The 22,391-nt window shown below is 33.3% G+C and overlaps 4 protein-coding genes across 4 annotated transcripts; 3 read left to right on the top strand and 1 right to left on the bottom strand.

Moving 5' to 3' along the window:
* Positions 1 to 2,651: 2,651 nt before the first annotated feature.
* On the top strand, positions 2,652 to 5,624 carry LOC131622296 (uncharacterized). Its single transcript, XM_058893319.1, has 3 exons — positions 2,652 to 3,166; positions 3,493 to 3,579; positions 3,719 to 5,624. The coding sequence occupies exons 1-3, from the start codon at positions 2,867 to 2,869 to the stop codon at positions 5,528 to 5,530; spliced, it is 2,199 nt and encodes a 732-aa protein (XP_058749302.1). The 5' UTR covers positions 2,652 to 2,866; the 3' UTR covers positions 5,531 to 5,624.
* Positions 5,625 to 9,884: 4,260 nt separating this feature from the next.
* LOC131622294 (ammonium transporter 1 member 4-like) lies at positions 9,885 to 11,531 on the top strand. The gene has a single exon (XM_058893317.1). The coding sequence runs from the start codon at positions 9,885 to 9,887 to the stop codon at positions 11,355 to 11,357; it is 1,473 nt and encodes a 490-aa protein (XP_058749300.1). The 3' UTR covers positions 11,358 to 11,531.
* A 5,148-nt stretch (positions 11,532 to 16,679) lies between these two features.
* LOC131622322 (two-component response regulator 24-like) lies at positions 16,680 to 17,795 on the top strand. The gene is made up of 4 exons (XM_058893350.1): positions 16,680 to 16,750; positions 16,834 to 16,915; positions 17,011 to 17,281; positions 17,459 to 17,795. Exons 3-4 carry the CDS (start codon positions 17,039 to 17,041, stop codon positions 17,633 to 17,635), a joined length of 420 nt encoding a protein of 139 aa, XP_058749333.1. The 5' UTR covers positions 16,680 to 16,750; positions 16,834 to 16,915; positions 17,011 to 17,038; the 3' UTR covers positions 17,636 to 17,795.
* A 22-nt stretch (positions 17,796 to 17,817) lies between these two features.
* Positions 17,818 to 21,754, bottom strand: LOC131622321 (uncharacterized). Its single transcript, XM_058893348.1, has 8 exons — positions 21,080 to 21,754; positions 20,667 to 20,879; positions 20,358 to 20,558; positions 19,481 to 19,588; positions 19,218 to 19,355; positions 18,836 to 19,087; positions 18,399 to 18,719; positions 17,818 to 18,305 (listed from the first exon to the last, which is right to left on the bottom strand). The coding sequence occupies exons 1-8, from the start codon at positions 21,530 to 21,532 to the stop codon at positions 18,138 to 18,140; spliced, it is 1,854 nt and encodes a 617-aa protein (XP_058749331.1). The 5' UTR covers positions 21,533 to 21,754; the 3' UTR covers positions 17,818 to 18,137.
* Between the last annotated feature and the right edge of the window lie 637 nt (positions 21,755 to 22,391).

Raw genomic sequence — 22,391 nt, 5'->3', positions numbered from 1 at the left:
CTGGTGAGGCGAAAGCATCGAAAGTCACATAACACATCATTTTCAATAACATTATTTTATTTTATTTTTTTATTACATCACCAAGGACCATAAATGCATCATCTCAACTCTCAAAAATGGGATATCACTATCAAAATATAATTTCAAAAGTTAATTACAAATATGTATTTATTTAATTACTATTTATTTATAACTATTAATTAAAATATTAAAATTATGATTAATTCAAATATTTACAAACGAAAACAAGATTATTATTGATTAATATTTCAATAAATAATATAAAAAATAATAATATTTATATATAGAAAAAATACAATGTTGATTCAAATATTTTAATTATTTAATATATAGTTTTTATTTGTCAATTTTAGATTTTAAATTCTTTTAAATATTTTTGATGATGTTGATTAACTATAGAAAATTCGAGAGGGTTGCCTTAGAGGGAGGGTGCTTGGGTCTCAAGGGTATGCTCCCCTTGAGGTCCTGAGTTCAAAGGGTCCTAGGACTAATTTTCGGAGGCTACGTGGGGCAGTAATGCTCTCGGATGGATTAGTCGGTACCGCGGTACGGGAGACCACTCTATAAAAAAAACATAGAAAACAAAATTTTAACAAATTGGAATTTATTATTTTTTTAAAATACCAAATTAAAAACAATTATTTTATTCACATTTTTCTGTATAAATGATTCACTATCAATATTTGAAATTTCAAATTAAATTTCAAAATTTGATGTTTGCTTAAAGTTTTAATAGTTAATTAGACCAATTATATTATTTAAATTTTTAATATATTTTATTTTTTCTTAATATAAAAATTATATGAAACGGAGAAAATCAAGTTATTTATAAAAAGTTAATAATACAAGTTTACTATTGATTCAATTATTTTTAAAAATAATAAAAAAAAATTGTATAGAAAAATATTATTGTCGATTCAAATATTTTATACTTGGAAAAAATTATAGACTTCAATTAATTATCTTTTTTAAAAATAATAAAAATTTTAGTTAAATATTTTTTTATTTCTATTAATTCATTTTTATTACATTTTGAAAATAAATGCACGAATTTATAAAAAATAAAGAAAATGAAGTTATTGATAAAAAATGAATAATAACTTAAGCAAGTTTACTATTGATTCAATTATATTTATTATTAATTATATTTATAATAATGTCAAAATAAATATAATATTTATATATGAAAAATATATTGTTAATTTAAATATTTTTATATACTTAAAAAATTATAGGCACCGATTTATTGCCTCTTTCAAAATTAATATATTTTTTTGGTAAAATAATGTTGTCTTTTCATCAATTCATTTTTAATATATTTTGAAAACAAATGCGTGAAATTATAAGAAACGGAAAAATAAAGTTATTAATCAAAATGTTGATAAATAATTGAACAAATTTACTATTGATTCAAATATTTTTGTCGATAATAAAAAAACAATATATTTATATACGAAAAAAATATTATTGATTCATATATTTTTATATAAGGAAAAAAATTAGGCACTGTTTTATTATTTCTTTTAACAACGATAATTTTTTTATTATTTTATTTTTTATTATATTTTGAAAACAAATGCGCATGCCATAAAAGTATCCACGTGTAATAGAGATGATAATAGGTCAGACTAGCCTAAAGGAGTCTATAACGTAGTTTATATAAGGTCAAGCTAAGACTGATTTAATAAAAAAATCAGACTTAAATTTTTTTAAAAATCTATTTAATTGAATAGACCAACTTAGACTATTAAAATAATGTAAATAGGATGGCCTATGATAAATCATAAATTCATAATTCAGACTCAAACCTTTTTAGTTTATTGTACGCCAAACTCCAACCATTTAAAGCGTAACCTATCATAACCTAGCCTATTATAAAACATAAATATTTTACTGGTTGAAAATAAAAAAATACTTATTTTGTAACAATTAATATGTAAAAGTCAATATTACACATTATATATATATATATATATATATATATATATATATATATATATATATATATATATATATATATATATATATATATATATATATAGTCAATATTTTACATTTATCAAAAAGTTTATATTTTTGATTTTTTAAATATATTTTAAGTGAAAATGTTAAAACAATTTCAATTGTTGTTTATTTATGGAAAAGATGAGATAAAAAGCAAATTAAATATAATTTATATTTAATTTATCTTTAAGAAGATGATTTTTTAAAGAATAAAATACTTAATAAAATAAAATAAATATTTTTTTTTGCTATAATATATATCACGAAATATGTGTTGTTTTCCCCTTATAAATCGTTAGAGAGTATATTGGAAGGTGTAGTTGAATGAAAAATGTCAAGTGTGTACCTTGATGTGTTAATAGGAAATTTCGAGCTATAAAATTTAAATACCTTTTAATGTACTATATCAATCTAACACAGATTTAAATATCAAATTCTTTCAAAATCAAGCTAAATCGGTCCACAAACATCCTAATAAAATCACTCTCGAATGATTTATATTAGTTTTTCTGTTACTTAAAAATTTGTTCCTAATTTTTTGTCAAAAAAGGAAAATTTGTTGCTCACTAATAAAGTGTGGAAGGAAGGAGTCTTCAAAACTTCCCCACTCCCCCATTCCTCTCAGTAACGTTTATCATTCAAAGCCGTTACCTTCTATTTTTATTTTTATTTTTTTAAAATTTTCTCGCATTCAATTCCATTTATATATCACACGATTTGTATTAGTAATAGAATCCGAATTTGTTCACTCCCACTCCCACCCCCACCCAACCCTTACTCCAAAATAACAAAAACATCATCGTTTTAAGGTTCCTCTGAATTTAAAGTTTTTCGTATCTCTATGGAAAGCACGACTTTAGAAGAAAAAGAAGCGGGACAGAAGCAACGACGACAACGTTGTTTGCACGACGAAAGTGAAGTTAGTATCGGTTCTGATTGGGTGAAACAGTTCTTGGATATGTCGGACGAGGAATTATACGAGGTTGTTTCGTCCGATGAAGTGAAAAAAACTATTAATGTAGATGATGAAGATGATGATGACTGTGTGATTCTTGATGGTGACCCTGAAAAGGAAGTTATGCATGTGAATGATTCTCCTAATGGGTCTGATGAGTTGCTTGTAGTTGGGGAAAAGGGTCAGGTATTTATTTCCTCCTACTCCATTCTCTTAGGGTTTAAAAACGCCGCGACAAAACGGTATCATATAAAATAGCGTAAAGACTGCCTTTAAAAATTTTATGTTGTATTGTATGATTATAATTTGATTTGATAGTCCTTGTGATTATAGAAATTATATCATGTTTAAGTGTTGCTATTCAAATGTTGAGCTTTTGGAAGAATGGATTCTTTAAATTTAATACCATATATGTAGAGTGATGATGTTTTGATAGTTTCTGTTTTGCTTATGATGGAATATGTATCAGTAGCATATAGTTGTCGAGGTTCATTTTGTTTCTTTAATCGCAGATTGCATGCAGAGATTATCCTCATCCGCGGCATCTTTGTGCTACTTTTCCTTATGATTCCACTCCTCATGAGAGATACTGTGCCCAGGTAAAAAGATCATCAATTGTTAAGACTATATGAGAATTCAGCATGAATGCATTACCTTGTTAATGTTTACTTTATTTGTTATATCATGTGATACATTTATGATTTACTTACTTTGAATTGTAATTTTGATGACACACAGTGCCACTGTTATGTATGTGACTCTCCGGCACCATGTCTGAAATGGGGCAATGGCCTTTTAACTACAGATCATTGTCATGCAACGGATAAATCTGCGACGTGGAAAACTCTGAGAAAAGATTCCAAGCTGGTTAAGACGGCTCCATTGCCAGTTTCAACCAACAATGGTGCTATAGGTAATGTTGTGAATTCTCAACATAATATTTTGCCCTCTAATATCGAGCATCTGTCTTCAAATTCCATGTTAGCGAAGCTGAAGTCAAGGTCAAAGGCATTGCATTCGCGCCCAGTAAATCTCACCACTCTAAATCAGGTCTCTCATCCCCGCCCAGTACATCTCACAACTCAAAATCAGGCCACTTATCCGCGTCCAGTACATCTCACAACTCTAAATCAGGCCACTTATCCGCGTCCAGTACATCTCACTACTCAAAATCAGGTCTCTCATCCCCATCCAGTACATCTCACAACTCAAAATCAGGCCACTCATCCCCGTCCAGTACATCTCACAACTCAAAATCAGGCCACTTATTCGCGTCCAGTACATCTCACTACTCAAAATCAGGTCTCTCATCCCCGCCCAGTACATCTCACAACTCAAAATCAGGCCACTTATCCGCGCTCAGTACATCTCACAACTCAAAATCAAGCCACTTATCCGCGTCCAGTACATCTCATAACTCAAAATCAGGCCACTTATCCGCGTGCAGTATATCTCACTACTCAAAATCAGGCCACTTATCTGCGCCCAGTAAATCTCACTACTCAAAATCAAGCCACTTATCCACGCCCAGTAAACCTCACTCCTCAAAATCAGGCCTCTCGTCCGATTACCATGAATGCATGCTCTTCACAAAGGTCTAAATTACAGAATCAAGCCTTGAGGTCAACCGAAATGCATTCTCTCTCAGTAAATCAGTCACCTCAAAATCAGGCCTCTCGGCCTATTACAATGAATGCGAGCAATGCATTGTCCTCACTAAGTTCTAGATTACAGAATCAAGGCTCGAGGTCAAACAAAACACATCCACTCTCAGAGAATCTCGTACCTCATAATCAGGCATCTCGGCTAATTACAACGAATGCAATTTCCTCACTAACTTCTAGTTTACAGAATCAGTCCAGGTCAAATAATGTCCTTGGACGCTCCACAGGTCCCAGCTTTACAATCCCAAATGGCACAAACAACGGTAGATATCAAGAATCTGGAACTACGTTGGTGACAAATAAACATCCTTCTCATGCCGCTTCAAGAATGTCTCTAGGTGTACAAAGTCACGTTATCCAAAAGAATTCCGGACATAGAATTGGTATTGGGAACACCGCGGCAACGAACCGTGTTACCCCTCTCGGTGCATCTGGCTTCATCAATCGAGTCAATCCACAACATGGTGATACAAATCATGCCCAAGCAATTGATTCATTGCCGACACAACCAAACCATAGTCCAGCAAATGAAACCCAACCATGTAACCAATCAGATAATAGCCAGAAAGTTGATAGATATTGTGATATTTGGTTGAGTTATATAGCTCAGCTGAACAAAAATAAGCATTTAAATGAGCATCAAATTGGAAGTGAAAATGAAAATATCATCAATAGTGGAGGTGCAGTGCAAAATGTTTTCCAACAGAAACCTGATGATGGTGGGATTGAAAATGAAGGTTTGCTAGCTAAAGACTCAAATACTAATGAAAACATATCTAATGTTGAAAACTTAGTATCTAATGCTAAGGAGTCTAACACTCCATCTTCTGGAAATAGTCACCTGTCATTGGATGAGATCAAGCACTGGCTTCTTGATTCCAATTAGTGTAGATGTTGCTTTAGAATCTTCAGCACTAGTGGCTAAGTTAGCCAGGCTAACTATCAGTGATTTTTGTCTTTTTGATTTCACTCTTGTAATTTGAGAAAAAGATGAGGGATTATAACCATTCATTAGAAAATCATAATTGTTTCAGATTTTTCTTTATTATTTTTTTTGAAAGGCTTATTATTAAAGTTGTTTTTTATTTTTATTTTTTATAATAGTTATAGTTCGTCAATTTTTTGTAAGTAGAGAAGCAATTGTAATTTTCTTGACTTTCATGACTCGGAGAAATGTCATGTGATTAAGAATGTTTTTAGATATTATGAAATTTTAGTTATATATCTAGGTTTTGTTTTTAGATAAGTGATAGGACTCTGAGAACTGAGAAGGTGAGTTCAAAGAGATAGTTAACACACGGAGAGTTGATGATCTCTAAGAGGACAAAATGGAAATATGTTGTGCAAAAATAGTTCTGGGTGCTCGGAGATATGTCCCACTGGGCATATATTGGAATGTAAAATGACATTTGAAAAATAAAGTGATTTTATTCATCGTATTGACTTAAATAGGTAAAGTGGTTTAATACATCGTACTTTTTGGTTTTTGATTATGTTTGCTATTCTGTTTGTTAATCTTTTAATTTTTTTCTTAATTGTGATTATGATATAGCTTGTTTTGTTTGATTATTAAAAAATGTTTGACGAACATTAGTGCGTAGGGAGAAAAGTAAATTCTCGCGGGTAATTGGAGAAACTTCACGTGTTGAATAATCGTCTTCCCGTGGTTATGAAGACGCTCCTTTTGGATATGTTTCTGGTGCTGTTGTACATGTCATATTTGTTAATGCCATGTCATATTTGTTACTGCCACATTTGATAGTTTTCTGAGGGCCATGATGGCATATCATTACTTCTTCGATATGCAAACTGTTAGTGTGCGAGACATTTTTAGTGAGGAGAGAAAGAGAGAGAATGAATAATAAAGACTTTTGTTATTAACTTGAATAATCAAACTGATTTACAATATATATATATATATATATATATATATATATATATATATATATATATATATATATATATATATATATATATATATATATATATATATATATATATATATATATATATATATATATATATATATATATATATATATATATATATATATATAACGTGTAGACTAAGTAACAAACCTTAAATCCTAACTAAATCGGGCTTGAGCTACACAACTTGAGTTATATCACAACATACCATCTCTTATAATTCAAGTTGTCGAACATATGCTAATCATAGTTGATTTGAACTATTCCTAATTTATTTCTCAAATCTAAGAATTTGTCGATTTTCAATCCTTTAGTGAAAATGTCGGCAAATTGTGATTCGCTTAAGCAACACCTAACTTCAAGTTCACATGGATTTACCTTCTCTCGTAAGAAATGAAACCTAGCCTCAATGTGCTTACTTCTTCCATGCAAATTTGGATTCTTTGCAAGATTAATGGCTAGCTTATTATCGATCTACAACGCCCGAGGTTTCTTTATTTCAACCTCCATCTCTTCCAATACAGATCTGATCCAAATTGCTTGACACGCAACATAGAATCCTGCTATATATTCAGCCTCACATGATGACAATGCCACCACAAGTTGCTTTCTTGAGCACCATGAGATTGGGGCACCAAGTACTTGAAAGAAATAATCAATTGTGCTTCTTCAGTCTTCCTTATCTCCACACCAATTATTCATCTACCTCGTTATCATATCCTCGATTTAGATTGATCAAGGTACGAGAGCTCATGAACTCAAAATCATTCAATACTTGAACCATCTCTTGCTCATACTGGGGTAAGGTCATTAAAGTCAAGTCTAGTGATTACCTTCAAGTCACTCGTCCAATACATGGGGAAATGAGGGGTGTTGGTCGGACACTTCACTCATTTACAGTCTAAAACTTTCAAATATTATGTAAAAGCAAGCGCCAACAAAAAGCCTTAAAAAATGGTGTAGCAGTGGCTGGCATAATAGAGGGTGCAAGCCTAAAACCATGAACCGTCATGTGCAAAAATGCAGGCAAAATAAGTATACCTGGCGATACTCCAGAGGTTGGGCACAACCTAATAACTTCAAAAGGTATGAAAGGTATCAATACTCTTAAATCATGAATGGAGGGGAGAAGCATGTAGAAATAAAGGGTGGGAGAGCCATCTAGGACGGCCATATTGGCCCTCCCTGCCCTAAGAACGTGGCTCCAAAATCACATTATCCTCATGTTCAATGTTGAAAAGTTTGATATGCCGCCAAAAAACAACGGTCCTCTCCTTGTTAGAATACAGGGACACAGAGTCTTAGACATTGAAACGTTTAACTTCTGTTTTAGGCATCGATTCTTGGTAAGAACATGAAGAATAAGAGAATCACTATAAAAACTATGAGGGCTCTCACATCTCTATAGGCCTAATTCACGACGTTGCATGGCACTCCTTAAATGTCCCAAAATCTAATAATTAATGTTAAGGATATATTGAGCAAATGAAGAGTGGAATCATACATGTAACTACGATCAAGAACTTGTGATATGAATGCATTATGCGCCTATAAGAACTATTGACTAAATGAACATAAGTGTAGAAGGAGAGAATGTGAAAAGATTGAAGGAGGAAAGCAAAAGTATTTTTATAGGAATGAGAAGTCCTACGGCCACCCATTAGATACCTCAAAAGTTATAAGAAAAGGAAAAACTTATCCACGTCAGAGACACGCGTAAGGAGTGAGGCCAAATTTGACTTCCCGAGGAAAAACATCATCGATCGCATTCAATGCAATATATGTTTTCCCCAACTAATGTTTGATTTCCTTCAGCTGAGTAATGTTTATTTTTTTTCCCGTTGACTAACGTGTGATTCACCTCATTGAAACCTAGAGATACACCCCAACCCTACGGGTGAGGGGGAGAATCTGATATTTAGACAAATACTAAATACATAGAGTTTTTTACTTCCATACGTGGTCCAGTTCTAAACCCTACAATAGGGACTAAAACTACTACGTGATTAAGAATACAAATATGTGATTAAGAAAGTTTGTAGGGACATAGTTTTTTGGGTGAATTTTTCGGTTGTGGATGAGGAAGATGCCTTCCGAATTTTATATGTTGGTACTCGATTTGCCGTGTGAAAAAACTTAAAGAGCGCAAATTAGGAGTTTTTTTTGGCTTGTCACTTCTTAGGTTATTTGGTTAACAAGAAATGAAATTTGTTTCTGGAACGAGGGATGGATCATTAACAATATGGTGTGGAATAGTTAATTGTTGGTTTGGAGGTGATCCTTTTATGGGAAAATTACTTAATCCAATTGTAATCTTTACGATTTTAGCAAAGACCCGTTAGATTTTTTGTCGTAAGTCAAATTGATTTATATTTTTCTTTATCATGTTCTGTGTAATTATATTATAGCTTCAGTATTCAATTATAGTTTTTCAGTATTCAATATTTGTCAACTATTTTTAATACAATGAGTATTAAATAAAATAAAATAATACTAAAGAAATTATTGAAGCATATAATTTATACAAAAGACAAATATCTTCACCAATTACTAAACTTTATTTTTGTAAGATATTCAATATAAAATTTAAAATAACTATAATTTATTATAAAATCATACACTGGTGTCATTTGATTAAGATAATAACTATAATTTATTATAAAATCAAACTATTTTTATTATTTTATTTTATTTAGTACAACTGTTTCATCAATTCTTTTAACAATTGAGATTTTGTATCAAATTAAACTTTGACACCTTTGTGTCATTTGATCTTATCTTTTATAAAAATACTTATAAGAAAATTTGTCACTAATAATTTAAATTCTAATAAAATTCCATCTTCCTTTTAATTTAAATTCTAATAAAATTTCATTTCAAAATTTAGATGCACTAGTGGTAGTTAACTATAAGTTTGATGATGAAAGTTACACTTTGGGCTACTTTCAATTTAAAATAAAAACTTTGAATTAAGTAAAAAAAATCCACATTAATGAATGATTATGAATTGAGTTAAAGCCGGACCGAATCTTTCCTTTTTTTGAAAGGACTGAATCACTGAATCTTTCCTTTTCTGAAAGGATCGAATCACTACCGTATCTTTTTTCTCTACATACTTATGTTTTTGATGAAAAAGTCAAAGAAAATTTACCGGAATAAAGTTATTTATTTTCATAAATACCTAAAATTGGAAAATGCAAGCTGGTTCCAGTAACACATCACCGGAATCAACGTGAGATTCCGTTGTTGAAACCACCGTTACATTATATATATACCAACACACACAACTCATTTTCTGCTCCACCAACCACCATGGCTTCATTCACTTGCTCCGCCTCCGACCTCCACGCTCTCCTCGGAACCAACTCAAACTCCACCGCCGCCGCAGAGTACATCTGCAACAACTTTAACGCCGTTGCAAACAAATTCATAGACACCTCCTACGCCATCGACAACACCTACCTTCTCTTCTCCGCTTACCTAGTTTTCGCCATGCAACTCGGTTTCGCTATGCTCTGCGCTGGTTCCGTTCGTGCCAAAAACACCATGAACATTATGTTAACAAACGTTCTAGATGCCGCTACCGGTGGTATCTTTTTCTATATTTTCGGTTTTGCCCTAGCTTACGGTACACCGTCAAACGGTTTCATCGGTAAACATTTCTTTGGTTTAAGCGATTTTCCTTCTCAGTCTTTTGATTACGGGTTCTTTCTGTATCAATGGGCTTTCGCAATCGCTGCAGCGGGAATCACGAGTGGTTCTATAGCGGAAAGAACACAGTTTGTTTCTTATTTGATCTATTCATCTTTTCTAACCGGTTTGGTTTATCCAATTGTTGCTCATTGGTTTTGGTCTAGTGATGGTTGGGGTAGTCCTGTTAGATCTGAGAATCTCTTGTTTGGTTCCGGTGTCATCGATTTCGCTGGTTGCGGCGTTGTTCATTTGGTTGGTGCTGTTGCTGGATTTTGGGGTGCTTTCATTGAAGGACCAAGAATAGGTAGATTTGATCATGAAGGTAGGGTTGTTTCCATGAGAGGACATAGCGGTACTTTAGTTGTTATGGGAACGTTTTTGCTATGGTTTGGTTGGTACGGTTTTAACCCTGGTTCTTTTCTCACCATCTTGAAAACCTATGGAGAAAGTGGTAATTCATATGGTCAGTGGAGTGCTATAGGAAGAACAGCAGTGACAACAACGTTAGCTGGATGCACTGCAGCATTGACTACGTTGTTTGGTAAACGCATGCAAACCGGTCATTGGAATGTTACTGATGTATGTAACGGTCTTCTCGGTGGTTTTGCTGCTATAACAGCAGGTTGTTCTGTGGTTGATCCATGGGCTGCTGTTATCTGTGGATTTGTTGCTGCATGGGTTTTGATTGGATGCAATTTGTTGGCTGATAGGTTTCATTACGATGATCCTCTTGAAGCCGCTCAGCTTCACGGCGGTTGTGGAACATGGGGGATTATTTTCACTGCTTTGTTTGCTAAGAAACAGTATGTTATGGAAGTTTACGGCGGTGCGGCGGATAGGCCTTATGGTTTGTTTTTGGGAGGGGGTGGAAGGTTGTTGGGGGCACATTGTGTGCAGATTGTGGCTATTGTGGTTTGGGTTAGTGTTACTATGGGGACACTGTTTTTTATTCTTCATAAGATGAAATTGCTTAGGACTTCAGCTGAGGAAGAAATGGCTGGTTTGGATTTAACTAGCCATGGTGGAGTGGCTTATGAGTATCATGATGAGGTTGAATTACATTCCAAGAAACAACGTGCGTTTGAGATGTGAAGATTCTTTATAGATTCATCATGTTTAGAACAAGTTTAATCAGTGAAATACGACAATACAGTGATGTTATGCCAGTTATGGTTAGGATGTAAATAACTACTACCTCCCTACCTGCACATTATGTTTCTTTATTATTATTATTGTTATTATTGAATAATATAACAAGTTTGCGACATTGAGTAGAAATGTTTTTCTTTTTGTTTATTTATTTATTTATTTACCTGCTCTTGTATCATTATTTTCTTTTTTTAAACAATGTAACGACGAAATAAGTTGACTAAAGACATTTGTCTAATTTGGTTACTCATATAATTAAAGATCATAATAATATTTGATATGCTAAAATTTGAATTTGGATTATAGTTATTTGTTTCTACACATTAGTGATTTCGCCATTAAGTTCTTTAAAGAAAAATATTCACTGCACTGGTATTTAAAACACCTCCTGGGCACCGTTTATCACTTTTCTCTCGTTATATTCAGAAAACAACCGCACTTCTTTTTTTCTTTTTTATAAGTTCGTACTCCTTTTTTTTTTTTTTTTATAAGTTCGTACTCCTTTTTTTTTTTATATATAAAATAATTTTTTAAAAATATACTAATAAAAAATAACTAATATACTTTTTTTAAACTTACTTATAATGAATTTTTTCCTAGGTAATCTTTTATAAATTGTTTGAATATATTTTTGTGCGTGTTTGGATATCATTTGAAAATTTTTATGGGAATGGACAAGGAAAATACTTACATAGACACAATCATAACACATGTACTTACACACAACCAATCACATTTTTTTATTAATTAAAAATTAAAAATAAAATTGTCTCTCTCCTCTTTTATCTCAACCACCCCCATGATGCCAATTAAGAACGAAATTAAAATTTAAATAAATTTATATTCTCTCTCTTTTTATTGGTTGTTCCTAAAAATATGAGTTTAGGTTCGTATCCATGCAAGTATTTTTCGACCCACTGTTTTACATAGAAGTAAAACCATGTGAATTTGAAAGTTATTATGATTATTGTGTTGGAGTTAATAATGGAACGACTCTATTGAAGCACAAGAAGACGAAGTTCGTAACTAATTAAGATATCTGTTACAAATAAAACTCACTTTGCATTTATATACTTGCACTCAAATGAAATGACACTTAAATGCAAAACCAAATTAAAACTAAATGCAAATTACTTGAATGTGAATTACATTTCAACATCATCCCTTAATTTAAATTGAAGTTAAAATCAATAACACCAATTATATCCCTTAAGTTGATGAAGTGTTTCGTCTTGATCGTCTTGATCAACACGTTGTTTTTTAGTGCTACAATGAATAACATCAAGTACTCCCTTCTGAACTTGATTGCGCAGAAAATGAAATTTTTTGTCAATGTGCTTGCTTCAGCATTGGGTTCTTGGAAAGATTTATTGTTGACATGTTGCCAATAATCAGCTTGACTGGTTTGCTTACCTTGAATTTCAGTTCTTGTAGCAAATTCATCAACCAAATAACCTGACAAGGAGATAATGCACCAAGTATGTATTCTGCTTCACTGGTTGACAATGCAACCATGGGTTGCTTCTTAGAACACCGAGAAATGGGAGCACCTAGATACATAAACATCTATCATGTTGTGCTTCTTTTGTCTATCTTGTCTCCACACTAGTCACAGTTTGAATAGCATTTCAACTCAGAATCATTTGACACTTCAGATGGAGACATGATTCCATACCCCAAAGTTCCGGTTACATACCTGAGAATCTTGACAGCAACTAGATAATGTGACAACTTTGGCTTACTAATAAACATACTTACCATTCTAACTGCATAACATATGTTCGGCCTGGTGTTACACAGATATCTCAGAGAGCCAATCCACTATTTGAAATTTGTAGCATCTGCATCCTCACCATCAACATGAGAATCCAGTTTATGGTTTATCTCTGCAGGTGTGACTCCAGACTTACAATTCATCAGATAAAATCTACTCAGCAACTCAAGCTCATACTTTAGTTGGTGCACAATGATTTCTTTTTCGGAGTGTTAAATCTCTATCCCTAGAAAATATACCATGTTTCCAAGTTCAGTCATATCAAACACATTTATCAGCATATGTTTGAACTTGTTTATCTCAGAAGTACAACTCCTTGTCAGCAATATATCATCAACATAAAGACACATCATAATCACATTGTTATTAGAGGTATGCTGCACATACACACCATATTCCATTTCACATTTTTTGAATCCATGATGCTTGAAATGAATCAATCTCCAGATTCCAAGCTCTTAGAGCTTATTTAAGTCTATACAAAGCTTTATGCAGCTTGTACATCATCCCTTATTTGTTCTCTATCACAAATCTAGGAGTTTGTAACACATAAACTTATTCTTGCAATGGACCATTCAAAAAAGCTGACTTTACATCTAAATGTGTTAGAGGCCAATTCCTACTTACAGTTATAACAATCATTAGTCTAATTGTTTCATGTCTAGTTACAGGTGCACACACTTCAAAGTATTCTAAACCAGATTTCTGTATAAATCTTATAGCTACTAACCTTGATTTATGCTTGGCAATTGACCCATCTGGCTTCAACTTTATCTTGAAAACCCATCTCACCCTAATGGCTTTCTTGTTCTTTGGTAGAACAGTTACCATGTTTTATTTCTTTTGATTGCCTCAAGTTCTTCTTTCATGGCGTTCATCTACACCTTCTTCTTGAGAGCCTCATCAATGTTGACTGGTTCAACATCCACTATCACGACACATTGTATGACTTCACCTTCAGAGTCAATCTCAACATCATGTAGTAACTCAAAGTCGGCATGTCTCCTTCATATATGTGTGATTCTCTGTGGCCTATGCAACTAAGCAAGTTCACCTTTAGAGGCAGGACCACCTTCAGAAGCTCCACCTTCAGAGGTTGGACCACCTTTAAAGGATGGATCACCTTTAGAGGTTGGATTACCTTCAGAATCATGATCACCTTCATACTGAGAATTACTTTCAGAATCTTCTCCAGAGTCAGAATCTCCTTCAGAGTCAAAGTCATCGTCAGACTCAGAATCTCCTTTAGAGATAGATTTTCCGTCAGAGTCAGAATTAGACTCTAATGTTGATATTGCACTAGAGTTGGATTGAGACTTGTACCAATCCCATGTTTTTTATTCTTTCACTATCACATCTATGCTGACAACGACTATGTTGGTGATTGGGAAATAGAGCTTATAGGCACATGTAGAGTGATAATCTATAAGGAACATGACATTGCTTTTGTCATCCAATTTCCTTCTAGTAGCATCTGGAAAGTGTTTGTAACAAACAAAACCAAACACGTTTAAATGGATTACATTTTGCTTTCTTCTAGTCCACTTATCCAAAAGAACTACTTTCTTTAAATTCTTTGTTAAACATTTGTTGAGCACACAGTGGCAACATCTTCAACCCAGAATGTCTGAGGCAAATTATTTTCTTTCAACATGTTTCTTGTCATGTCAAGTAGAGTTCTATTCCTCCTTTCAGCAAGACAATTATGTTGTGAAGTATATGGAGCAGTCACCTCATGCTCAATACCATTATCCTCACAGAACTTCTTGAACTCTCTATAATTAAACTCACATCCACCATCGATTCTGAGGATCTTTAAACTCAGAAAACTCAGAAAACACCTCATGTTTTAACTTTATGAGTACTACCCATGTAATTCTTGTGAACTCATCCACAAATGACACAAAGTGTTTGTTCCCTCCAAGTGAAGGTACTAGAAATGACTCAAATAAATTAGAATGCACCACACCCAAAGCATGAGTTGCTCTTGGATGCATTTCTAATGAGAATGACAATCTTGGTTGCTTGTCTCTTATGCATATATCACATGATTTCTCTAGTGCCACAATCTTTGAAATTTCATGTACCAGATTCTTTGAACTCAGATGCCCTAAGCTTCTGAAGTTCAGATGCCTCAATCTCTTATGCCATAGCTCACTCTTGTGAAAGCAAGCTTCTCTATGATGAATATATTTTGATGAAGACAAATATTTTTGTATCAAAGAAGGAAAAGGTGAATCTCAAGATAAAGCGTCATGTTCAAGGCTTTGGAATCAAATAATTAAATTTCAAGAAGGTATAATGACAATACTTACCTTCACTAATATTTTAGATGCTCAATGATCAAAACACTCAATGCATAACTCATTCAATCTCATATCGCCTCGTTTGTAATCGCTTTTGATTCAATGAAATATATATATATATATATATATATATATATATATATATATATATATATATATATATATATATATATTTTTCAAAAAAAAAATTATCTTAAAATATGAAGAATAATGACTTTAAGTTAAATATCATATTTTAAAATAAATTATACACAACATGATATTTTAACATGTATAAACAAAATCTTGAATTTTCATCTATGTAGGCAGACGAGAAAAATACTTACATAGAAACAAATATAACATGTAATTTTATAAACAATCAATTAAATTTTTTATTAGCTAATAAATAAATATCTCTCTCATTTATTATCATCACCATTGATTCTAATTAAAAAATAAATTAAATTTTAAATAAATTAAATATTTTCTCCATTCTTATTGCTTACTTCTAAAAATATAGATATAGGTTTGTTCCTATAGAAGTATTTTTCCATAAACGAACTTAAAAAAATAAATCATGTATTTTTTTTTACTCCATCATATTTTTCATAAATGAAAAGTTGGGATTTTATTATTATACTAATTTAAAATTATTAAATTAAAGATTGAGATATCTCTATCTAGTATACCATGCTACCATGCTTGTTATTCTTCAGATAATCAAAGTATTTTAAATTTTATAAGGGTTATCCTCCAATCGAATTTTATTTTCCGAACTAATTTAGTAGAGGATTTAACTTCCTACCCCTCAAGTTGAACGTGACACTCTCCATTTTTTGCTTATAATGTATACTATGAAAAGAAGGATTACATTTCTTTGTCAATATAGTATATACACCCCCTAACTTTAAAGACTTCTTTAAGATAACAAACAAAATGCATTTATGTTTTCAAATACAGAACGTGATACAAAAAGTCAGCAAAGAGAAAAAATTATAACTGACTAACAAACAAAACATGAGTTAGTTAGTTAGTTAGTTAGTTTGGCAGTTAGTTGGTTGCACAAAATCCAAGAACACTTTCTAGTTACCTTTACTTCCTTCTCTCTCTTTTTCTTTCAATATGTCGTTACAATTTACATAACCACACGGCAACCACATATACTATATATATAGCATACCATACCAGTTAGTTTACTTATTCATTCATAATTTTTATCTTCAAGTGTTCATAGCATATTCATCACTGAGAAAGAAAGAAGACTAACTGAAAAGGTAAATGCAACTGCAACATTATCTTGAAATATTCTTATTTAGCAAACATGTCTTTATAATAAAATTTACATTCTTCTTTTTAGAGATTATTACAACCAGCCATTCATTCATTCATCCATATTTCCTTGGTGAAGATCAAGAAAAGAAATTATCAATCTCTTTTAGGTAAAAATCAGTTTTACTGCTATGTTGATATTCTGAACTGAAATTTACTATATTGTTCGACACTTATGAATTAACTCATCATTGTTTTTGTGCAGAAGTGGTAATTGAGGAGCGTTGTACAATATGAAAGATCAAGAGAAAGGGAAAGGGCTCATGGAACCTCAAAACTCAGCTACTGAATTAAGAGCGCTTATTGTAGATGATGATAAGCTTGTTAGAATGATTCATCAAGGTCTATTGAAAAGAGCTGGTGTGAAAAATGAAGCAGTAAAGAATGGTAAAGAAGCCATAGATATTCATTGTAGTGGTCAAAGTTATGACATTATTTTCATGGACAAAGATATGCCTATCATGAATGGGATTGAGGTACATATGTTGGGAATTAATTATTTCAAAGCATTATTTATCTTGATTCAGGTCTGGCTTTGAATTGTGTTTTGTATTGCTATGAAAAGGAGGATTACATTATAGGTTTTTTTTTTAAATGTATGCTGCATTATATTTAGAATAATGATATTCATTTTTTGCATGCTTTTTATGCAGGCAACCAAGAAACTACGATCAATGGGTATTGAAAGCATGATTGTTGGTGCGTCATCATGCAATAGAGATGCAGAAAAACAAGAATTTATTGAGGCAGGGCTAAATGACTATCAAGTGAAACCGTTGACCCTTGAGGCGCTTAAGTCGATTCTCGATGTGGTAAAAGCTAGCAAGTAGCATGGCCTATTGTGGATGATGTTGTAGAAAATTAGGAGAAAAGTGGTTTTTACTTTAGATAGTTTCTTTTAAAAATGTATGGGAATAATCTGTAATTCTCAATTGTCAAATCAGTATTGTAATAATTGAAGCTACTCGTAAGTTGTTTGTTCCGACAAAATCCAATCATACAGATCTATCTCTTCTAGGGAAGTCTCAACATTTTCATTAGATTAGTTTTCAAAACTAAGATTATGTAATAGTTTTCAAAATTCAATTTTACATGACAGAATGTACAGATATTAATACTGCTCCAAGAAAATCCATAGAACTTTGTAGAGATGCCAAATTTAAAATCTTCTTTCCCAGCGGCGTTAACTAAGCTTTGCTCCAGTGCCGGGAACGCTCTACTTTGCATGTTGGACTTGGAACAAGTAACCACTACTGAGTTCTGAATCACTCTTGTCTGCAGCTGTTCCTTCTGCATTCACCATCTACGCTCCAGAAACTGTAATTGCAGAAATCATTTATCTTCATCCTCAGAATCTGACTTCGCAAACAATGGCTCCGGTTGAGTTTCGGCATACGCTGGAGCAATGAACTTTGGTTCCTTTGCTGCAACATCAGCATATTTTAGGATAGCTTCCCTTGGATCTTCATCCATCCATGTCTCCTTAATCAAACCCCCTTTCTGCAGTTACATGAAAATATAACCTTCAACTGTTAAAATCTAAAGCATGAAGACTGGGAAATCAAGAAAATATGATAAGAAATACACACGAACCTTTAGAAGATACTGGGTCAGTAAGCTTCCTTGACTTGTACCAACTCGTCCACCAAAGCCAGGTCCTGTCATGGGTAGTTCAGGCTTATGTGACTTCAATGGATCTTTTAATACCTTCTCTCGCTGACGCTTGCGGCTTGGCTGATCTCTAAATAGAGGTAAAGCATGAGGATTGTGAATAACAGGATTTGCCTCAAAGTCGTCAATTGATTTTTTCCTTGGTGCACGAGCAACACAAACAAGAGCTCCTCTCTCACTGATGGTTGGATCATATAGTATGTGAGTCCCTCCTTGGCTTTTATCGCCAACAGTTGCGAAGATCTTTACGAATAAAAGTAAGTTCAAGAAGTATTTATAAGGCAGGCACCAAATATTGTTTCAGAAAATGCAAAACGACACCAGATAATTATTGAGTAACATGACCAATAATTTGTTACCTGATTCAGTTTAGGATGCCAAGAACACTGAACAACACTGGAAGTGGGGGATATGCCAACTTTTGAAACAAGTTCAAGATTTACTCTATCAAAGAAGCATAATAAACCTCCTGTTGAGCTATCCCTTTCTAAAGATGTTCCAGTAAAAAATAGTTGCTCATCAGGACTGAAGTCAACATTTGTTTGTCCGTAGTGATTTGGCAGTTCTTTAAATACCTTCAATGCTTCTTTTGTTTTGCGCAGATCCCAAACCTACAGCATAATTCATTGGTCAATTAGGATATGTCAGGAAGATTAGAAAATTGTTTATGCAGGCCTGATAAAGAAGAAAAAAAACAGCAACCTACAAGCTATGATTTTAAGTATGCGGTCATTTATTTACCTTCAATGAATCATCAGAGCTCCTTGACAATAAGATTCTCCCATCAGTAGAAAATTTCAGACCAGTAATATCATCCTCGTGACATTTTTCAATATATATATCCGGCCTACTTCCCCATCCAGGTTTAATACTCCAAATCTGTGAAAATTAATTGAACATCCCAAGCAGCATAACAAGTTACAAGAAAGTTAAAGCTAAGTATAACTTAAAAGCAGCATATATGTTGACCTTACTACCCAATGTCAGTGAGAAAGCATTTTTACCTGTATAGAACCATCTCCTATACCACCACCGATGCATTTACCATCATGATCCCATGCGCATGTGGTGACAGGAACTCTTCCAGGTCTCGCAAGCTTTGGCTTAATGACCTATCATTGAATAATAACAGCGTGATTTCAATAACATCATAGAAGTGGAAAATATAAATTTGCAAGTTATAGAATAAATTATCATATCTCTGTCCAGAGACACAAAAACCTCTATATATGTATAGTCAAAATGCACATATGCATATTCTTTCAATGTCATTGGATGGAAAACGGAAACTTGGTCAATTAGGATATATCAATTAGCTGTGGTTGTAATTACTATTAGATGAATGAATCACCAGTTTCTTTTCAAAACATGTACAAAAAAGCACACATACTCTTAACCATAAGAAAAAAAATAATTTATCATCCATACAGCAATAGTCCAGGGTAGAAGAGGGGTATTATTGTAAATCAATGTTGTTGATGGCGGATGGCCAAAATCCCGCCATACTGGCTGCTTTGCTGCGCCATTATAGCGGAAAACCCCGCAATATCGGCCGATATTTACCATTGCGGTGAGCCCAACCACCGCCATGTATATCCGCCATAGCAACCATGGTGCCACAATTTGATATCACTGTTTTAAAGATAACGCCTATTACTTCTTTTAAACCTAACGCAACGTAGCAGTGATAGTTTTACACGCAAATGATTGAAGCAATAGATGTAAACAACCTAATTATAATATTTTGCAAAAAAATTCAAAAATACTAGTAATACATACAGTAAAAATCACTCAAAGCAAAATAAAATAAAAATCACTATGCATGGAACAACTACAGGGAAAATATGCTTTGTAAAAATGAGTAAGATGAAATTTCCAAACCTGCTTCTGACTTGTGAAGTCATTCACATCCCATATGCGTAGCGACCCATCCTCTGATGATGTTAAAATAGTCTCCTTATTTTTTGGGTGCCACTCTCCACATGTCAACCCAGTTATATGACCCTTGGTATTCTTTAGATCACGAATATACATGTCTCCCTTTATAAACTCGCCCAAAGTGAGGCCGTCACGATCATAAATCTGCAATGCAAGGAAAAGAAAATTAAGCAAAGCATAAAAAATGAAAGGAAAAAAAACTACTAAAACATGAAAAAGAAAAACAGAAAATGATGTTAGGTTCTTAGCTACCTTAGCTTGAGCCGAACCGGTGACACACAGAAAACGGTCTGCAGTTGGACTCCAGCTTAAATTACGAATTTGATGCCCTTCAGACGGCTCGAGTTGTCGAAAGGATTGCAAACGGGAACTCATTCCTTGAAAGTCATACATTCGAACCATATAGTCGTAGCTTCCAGATAGTACCCGGGATCCCGAGTGATCCACAGCAAGAGCTGATACAACCTGTTAATAGTTCCCAAAACCTCACCATTAATTAACATCATATTATTACTGCAACTGATTTTGAAACAACTACAGCTCACTAACATAATTAAAGTTTGTTTGGATTGACTTAAGAGCTTTTGTTGGCATAAACACTTAATTAAGCACCTACATAATAAGCAATTATGCGATAAGCACTTAATTTTGAAGGAAGAGAATACCTTTGTATGGCCTTTGAGTACAATCTCGTTGCTAAGCGGAATACGAAACCGGTTTCCGAGAAGGTCTTGATGAGATTCCTCGTCGGAGTCGGAATCGTCCAGATTAGAACCAGGTGGCGGTGGAGGCGGGCCAATCATGTCACCGTCATCCTCCTCGTCGTCGTCATTATGTGGTGGCGGTGGAGGGGGTCCGACGAGTGGAGAATCGTCGTGAAGGGGAGGAGAAGGTGGCGGAGGAGGAAGGGTAGGGTTTTTGGAAGAACGAACGGATTGAAGCCATTGTTTGGAAGAGGAAGAGATGGAAGGAAAATCGTTGGCGGTTTTGGAATTGGGAACGGAACGACGAGTGGCGTTGTGAATGGTTTCGAGAGGAGTTTGAGATTTGGATTGTTTTCCGAAGGAAAGCGGGAATTCAGCCCTTGCACCGTCGTATATCTCACCGTCCTCCTCCATTTCTATTCCTTTTCTTACACAACTCTCACTAATTACAGTCTCTACTTATTCTATAAGGGACTGAAACGCAATTAACCTAAATTGGGGACTGAAACGCAATTAACCTAAATTGGGGACTGAAAAGCAGCTAACTTTCATCATGTACATAGGGTATATTCACTTTGAATTGATGAGAAAAGATGAAGTGAAATAGGATGGATTGGAGTAATCTTATGTTCCATCGTTTCATTATCCAAAAGAGAGGGAATGAATTTCATTTTTTTTATTTTTCAATCTATTTAAAGAGAAATTAACTTGTCACCCCCAATTTTTACACCTGTCATCTTTAAAGGACGGTGTTTTGATCATTTTATCCATGCAAAAATATTGGATATTCTGAAATTTTCAGATCGTATCAGAAATTTGTTGAAATTTACCAAATTACAACGCATGATACCGAAAATATAAAATTTCTAATACCGGAAATTTAAAATTTCCGGTATAATTTCAAATATCGGAAATTTTAAATTTCTAGGAATTTCTGGTACTGGGAGTTAAATTTAATTTTTTTAACTTCAATAACATAAATAGAATAAATATCAAATGGTCTTAACATATAAATAGAAATTAGTATCATAGATATTTATTATTACAATATGTCAACAATTTCTGGTTCTATAGAAACATTCTTCTGAATGTCTGAGTTTCCTGTCAGTGCTTCCTAGTGTCTAAACCGACCCGCATATGCTGATTCTCATGCTTTTGCATTATTAGAACAATTATTCCTCCAACGAGCAATGACAGGCGACAGTGGACAATCGAGTCTCAACTTTATCTGAACCCAATGATTATCGTTGACAAAACCAACAACAATGATTGT

The sequence above is a fragment of the Vicia villosa genome, unplaced genomic scaffold (genome assembly GCF_029867415.1).
Source record: "Vicia villosa cultivar HV-30 ecotype Madison, WI unplaced genomic scaffold, Vvil1.0 ctg.000029F_1_1_1, whole genome shotgun sequence".
Lineage (NCBI taxonomy): Eukaryota > Viridiplantae > Streptophyta > Magnoliopsida > Fabales > Fabaceae > Vicia > Vicia villosa.
This window is presented reverse-complemented; position numbering and strand designations above follow the sequence as displayed.